The sequence below is a fragment of the Vitis vinifera genome, chromosome 18 (assembly GCF_030704535.1).
Source record: "Vitis vinifera cultivar Pinot Noir 40024 chromosome 18, ASM3070453v1".
Classification (NCBI taxonomy): domain Eukaryota; kingdom Viridiplantae; phylum Streptophyta; class Magnoliopsida; order Vitales; family Vitaceae; genus Vitis; species Vitis vinifera.
The window spans coordinates 2,548,232-2,554,419 of record NC_081822.1 but is presented as its reverse complement, the minus strand read 5'-3'; the positions used below and the strand labels follow the sequence as shown (position 1 = coordinate 2,554,419).

At 32.2% G+C, this 6,188-nt stretch overlaps 1 protein-coding gene across 3 annotated transcripts; it reads right to left on the bottom strand.

Annotated features, from left to right (window-relative positions):
- Positions 1-1,658: 1,658 nt before the first annotated feature.
- LOC100248879 (metal transporter Nramp6.1) lies at positions 1,659-5,780 on the bottom strand. 3 transcript variants are annotated; one of them, XM_010665879.3, is made up of 13 exons: positions 5,403-5,780; positions 5,236-5,314; positions 5,090-5,130; positions 4,938-5,004; positions 4,754-4,858; positions 3,889-3,998; positions 3,593-3,774; positions 3,415-3,484; positions 3,156-3,329; positions 2,780-2,884; positions 2,556-2,687; positions 2,357-2,452; positions 1,659-2,275 (listed from the first exon to the last, which is right to left on the bottom strand). In XM_010665879.3, the coding sequence occupies exons 1-13, from the start codon at positions 5,475-5,477 to the stop codon at positions 1,889-1,891; spliced, it is 1,623 nt and encodes a 540-aa protein (XP_010664181.1). In that variant the 5' UTR covers positions 5,478-5,780; the 3' UTR covers positions 1,659-1,888. The 3 variants fall into 3 exon arrangements, with proteins under 3 accessions (XP_010664181.1, XP_002284550.1, XP_019071828.1); XM_002284514.4 differs by having other exon boundaries at positions 4,926-5,004; positions 5,403-5,779; XM_019216283.2 differs by lacking the exon at positions 3,156-3,329 and having other exon boundaries at positions 4,926-5,004; positions 5,403-5,779.
- Between the last annotated feature and the right edge of the window lie 408 nt (positions 5,781-6,188).

Sequence of the window (6,188 nt, the reverse complement as noted above, 5' to 3'; positions counted from 1 at the left end):
TTTCCGGTGTTCACATCTTCTTGAGCATGGGGGTGCACATCTCCCTCCTAGATGCTCATTGCTAGACATCAATTGTCGTTTCCTTGGCCCACCTTATTCTTTCTATTGCTTCTTGGATGGATAGTTATTTTGTTGAGAGGTTAACTGGTGGTAGGAAATAATGCACTGATGAGTCCTAGCCCTCAATCTGGGATTAATTAGTTTCATAAGATGAAAAACATTGATATGTGTGATATTCTGAATTCTGAAGTCTGAACTGAGTATACTTGGTTCATTAAGTCCATCAAGTGTGTTGGGTTCATTAATTCCAAAATCTGGAGTTGGTGTGATCCGCATATGTCTTGAGATAAAATTAATGATCCACAATCTTAATAAGTAATATAATCCCCGAACTTAGACTCGAATTTTTCAAAAACATATTTTTTTCAAAACATAACTAGTTATTTTTTTTCAAGATTTTAGATATTTTATTTCCCTTAAAAATAAAAAATAAAAATAAATGACGACTCTAATTTTTATAAAAATAACAACTTTTCACAAAAAAAGTAAGTCTTGCCATCAAATGATAGGGTCCACAGATGAGAAAACTAAGGCCAACGAACACAAGCGTTGGCCCTAGTTTTCTTGTCTCATTAGCTTATCTCGACCTTGGAAATCATAAATCTCTCGGTTCATCTCTTTCTCTCATACATGATCATTCTCTTCCATGTCATGGTGGAAACTGATCCGGAGGCAAGATCCAATCATGGATATGAGTTAAAGGAAGCTGTGACAAAAATCCTTGTTTTTACGTTTCAAAGTGGAGAAAAAACGAGGAAGGGAAATAAAAAGGAAAGGAAAGAAATGAAGTTAGGGTTTATGTATAGGTACAGTGAGGTTGAAGCAGTAGCTATTGAAGGTGGATGTCTCTAGGCATTTTAAAAGTTCCATGACATGAGTTATCAGAATGCTGTTAGATATTTATCAAAAATGTTAAATACATGCAATTTTTTTTTTAAAGGTTGTATTTGACTGCAGTGATAGGGACGAGTTTTCACTGAATATACTTTTCAAAGTTCCAGTATGGGCTCGGGTCCTCTTCATGGCCTTCAACACACTCTTACTTCTTGTCTCTATCTTACAGCTATTATTTTGATGGTAATAATTTTGGTATTTAAGTTTATGTTTTTAAACAAAAGTTTATTTTAAAAATGATTAGGAATTATTTTCTAAAACATTTCTTAGGCATCCTAGTAGTTCTTAAGTTTATCTCAAATAAGAAATGAAGTATTTATTTTTTTGAAAAAAAATCCAATCGTCTATTCCTTTTAAAAAAGAATTAATCGGTTAAAAGGAATGAAATGATCATAAATTTATGAATCTAATTATTCCCATATTTTTATTTGAAAAGTAATCTACTTTGGACATAAATATCTTTTACCATTTCAAGTATTTAGATTTTAAAAGGGAGGGTTATTTTTTTAAAAAAAATAATAAGGAGATTTTTGTCTAAACAAGGCTAAGAAAGGAGGTTAATTTTCAAAAACACCACCAAACCAACTTTAATCTCCTTTTTATTTTTTTTTATTTTATGATTTTGATGGAGTTATATTAAGGTGCTTTGAAACAACTTAGACAAAAGCACTTCTAGAAAATTTGAAGATGAGAAAGGCACATCCTTACTTCTCTATATGTCAAATTTATATGGCCCTTGTCAACCTCATCTTCAATTTTATCAATTACAGGAGTCTCCATCCAAAGGAGCTTAAAAATTATTCGTTCATGATTAAATTCCACTGCATTTTCTTCTGAACTTATAACTAATGAGAACAACATTCAATGACGTACAAGAACCAAAAGCAACCACCATTCCTTCCTAGTAGCACTCTTCTCTTGAAAATTCAACTGATTAATTTGGTAGATGGATGTCGATAAGATCCTCTCTGTGTAGATGGCTTAATTCAAACGTATGATTGGAATTGTCAAGCTTTTTTTCCACATGGGTTCGGGCACTCTGATCATACTTCTCTGCTTCAAGTTTTTTTTCCACATGGGTTCGGGCACTGTGCTCATCCTTCTCTGCTTCAATGAAGGTCACCACAGTGTCTTTTCGAAAGGTGAGATAGAGGACTGCAAGGACATAGACTGCCATGAGAGGAAACACTATGATCCCAATAAACACATTTCCCACCTTGGGAAGATCATTATGGAGTAGCCAATTCACAAAGCCTGTGGCTAAGTAGTAAATGTTGATGCCCATCAGTCCAAATCCCAATATCCATGAGAACACTATAACCTGCAACCATAATTTTCACACAACACTATTAGTCTAATTAAACCTAATGGATTTGAAGAACACCCTAAATTCTAAACTCACATATATTGAATTCTTGTGAGGGCCCATCTTGGTGCTACTGCTACTGAATTTCAGGAGTGGGATTAGAGCAAATGGAAGTTCAAATGACAGTATCATCTGAAAAGGAAAAAAAAAAAACCCATAAAGATGTTTTAGTTAATTGATTAAATTGAAAATAATCCAACTAAGAATGAAAGATATACCATGGAGAGTTACCCACTGATGCAATGATAATGAGTCGGCCAGCCCCAGCAGATCCACTAATAATGGAGACAATGAGGCTAGGTGTAATGGCAATGCACCTAGTCATTAGGTTCCTTAGCCATCTCTTCATCTTAAGATTCAAGAAACCCTAAAATTTACATCACCCATTATTCCTAATGATTCAAACGCAAATATCAATTTTTAGTTAAGACAAAAGATGGATATCAATATTTTTGGCACCTGCATGATATATTGTCCAGCATAAGTGCCTGTGATGGTGGAACTTTGGCCTGAGGCAAACAATGCAATAGCATAGACCACCTTGCTTGACCCTCCCAACACATTCTACACCCCATCAAAAGTTTGTTGGTAAGTATACACTAGATTTTAATTTGAAGAATCAAGAGTCTATCTAATGGTAATTTTAGAAGATTTTTTGGCCTAAAAATCATTTTGAAGAAAATCAGACATTTGACAAAATTCAGAAAGTACTTTTAAAAAGTAAAAAAATCACATAAGTGCTTCAAGAGAAACACTTGATAGAAAACATTTCCATTAAAAATACTTTAAATAAAAATAATTGTCAAAAATACTATTAATTAATAATAATTTGAACCTTGAGAAGAAAAGAAGCAGAATTAAGATTGAGATCACTGCATTGATCCATGTTTTCTCTTGAAAGATTGTTTACAGAGCAAATAGTGCCTGACACAGAAACAACTGCAACATTGATACAAAATGCTACCATCAATGCCATTCCACTCTCTATCAAGAAATATCGACATGCTTCCTGGAAAAATCACAAAACATACAAAAAATAATTTAAAAATGAATAACCTAAATACTCGAAGTATTTGTTTTTTTCCTAAACTTACATTGACGCCACGGACTGAATTGGGCACCTTTCTAGAGAGTACAAGGGCAGAATGGAGAAAGAGGTTGTGACTGAAATTAAAAGACAACAAGTGTGAATAAGAGAATTTGTAATCAAATTGGGACATTTTATGAACATGATAGCAATTTCAGAATCATATAAAAGAAGGGAGATCTTACGGCATGACGAGAGCACCGAAAAGCGCAATGGCATCAGTGGTGGCGGTCGAACCTTTGAGTTTGGGGATTAACATGCCCTTTATCACCCTTGAAGCCGGAGGCTTCACATAACTCATTTCGGCAAAGAAGCACCCTGCCATTATGAATACCAGCCCTGCTATCAACATCTCCAACTTCCTCACCTGACCCCTCCAATCACCAATTCAATTCAATGGAAACATAATAAATAAATAAATAAATAAATAAGGTAAAAGATGAAAATTTTCTTGACATCATAGTATGAAATTAAAGATTACCCCGTATCTCTGGAGGCCAAGAAGCAAGAGGGTGCTCAAACCTGTGAAGAGCACTCCAGCCCATACTGGTACTTTGAAAAGTATATTCAATGCAAAGGCTGTCCCTATCACTACACATCAAATATAAATACAACTTTTAAAACAAAAACCACAAAAATAAAATGTGGAGTGAGAAAGTACCAATGCATTTAACATTTTCCATAATCTAGAATTTGAATATTATTCTCATCATTTTTCTAAGACCAGTTTTCGGATAAATGTATTTTCCTTACCTAATTTACAAATAAGTTTTATTATTTTTAATTATAAAAATAAAATGCACACTAAGGGAGTATGTAATAAAACTTAATACTTATTATTTAATAATTTAAGTTGATTTTAAGTTCATGACTATTCAAGTTATTTACTTAAAACTTATTACTTAATTTTTACTTTAAGTGTAAAGGTTGTTTGATAAAATTAACTTAAATTTTATTTTAAATAATCAAATTGACATATTTATCTTCATAAATTATAATTAGTGTAAATCAAGTTGAATAATAACGAAAGTTATGGAATGCCAAAAAAGAACGTAAAGATAATTAAGGTAAATGAGAGTAAAAAGTTAAAATAAATATATAAATTTAAAAATAAATTAATTCTTTTTACTTATTACTTAAAGCTCATATAATTAAGTTATTTTACTAAATATACTTAATGACTTAAATTAAGTTATTAAATCATTTTATATTATTAAGTTGGTTTATAAAACACCCACTAAATCAATCATAACATTAATATCTCTTCTATATGCAAATGCCTTATTTCATGAATTAAACGAAATTAAAAAGAGTTTAGAAAAAAAAAGAAAAAAGAAATAACATGCCTTCAGGAATATCTGCGGCAATGACGGCAATCTCAGCTAACAACCATAAACAATACTTGACATATTTTGGGTACTCTGCCCTGCATAGCTCTGAAAGATGTTTTCCTGACAACAAACATAACCAACAATGTCAACTTCGTTCTAGATGATTTTTTTTTTGTATTAATTCTACCTGTGATCACACCCAAATTTGCGGCAAGTGATTGGATTACGAGGGCGAATATCAATCCGATGAGCACCACCCACAGCAGCTGATAACACCAATTCACAACATCACTTGCTATTTTTTTTGGTTCAAATTATAGGTCTTTTTTTTTTGGTCACAATTTCCTTTACCTCGTATCCATGATTGGATCCTGCCTGTAGATCAGTTTCCACTGTGACATGAAAAAGAAACAAAGAAAAGAAAAAGGCTTGGATGAAAATGATTAATATGCGACCTCCAAGAAAGAAAAAGAGAGAGAGAGCAGGGGGAGAATTACAATTTCCTGGGTCGAGATAAGCCAATGAGACGAGAAAACCAGGGCCAACGAACGCCAGAAAGTTTCTCCATCCGGGTTTCTACGGAAACAAACAGAAAAACTTAAAAGAGTCCATCCATATTCGAGAAATCGATACTAGGAACTCGAAGAAGAAAAGAGAGTTATACCTGGTGATTTAAATCAAGACGATGAGCATCACAGCATGATCTTCCTGAATCACTCGATTCCTGCAGGCTTCCCATTTCTTCTCTCTACTCTCCACTCTCTCTTAACACATTCAACTGTGTAGTTACAGACTACAGTGAAGCCTCACCACCCTTCTCTAAGAACAGGTTCTCTTCCACTGACATTTTTGTATCTCCCCACATCGAACTAGCCATCTCCTTGGTTTTTCTCTCTAATGGAAAATAAATTAAAACTTTATTAAGAAATTCACAAAATTTTCTTAAATTCAATGCAGATTCTGTCAATTTCAAGACTCATTTCATCTTTTAATTTATTGGATTTTTCTTGAGAAGTGAACAAACTTGCAATTTTTAAGGAAAGAGAAATTAAAAAAAAAAAAAAAAAACTAGTTAGGAACATTTTTTTAGAATAGTTTTAAAAAACTAGTATGTAAGAATAATTTTTAAAAATAGTTGTCAATTGCTTTCAATAATGCCATTTCCGAAACCTCACAACAATTAATTTGTAATTTTTAAAAGAAAGGGAAATACAAAATTTGTTTAGAAATATTTTCAAAAAATTAGTATTTAAAAACGATTCTTAAAAATATTCCTTGATTATTTTCAATAATAGAACTTTATTTAAGGGCTCAAATTCGAAAATTAGTTTTTAAAATTTATTTTTCATGAGGTACCATGCAATTATATATAATACAAAATTTTGGGCAGTATTCTTTGGAGCTTTCGAATTGATATATATTTTTACTTCTAGACAAATTATTAAATGAA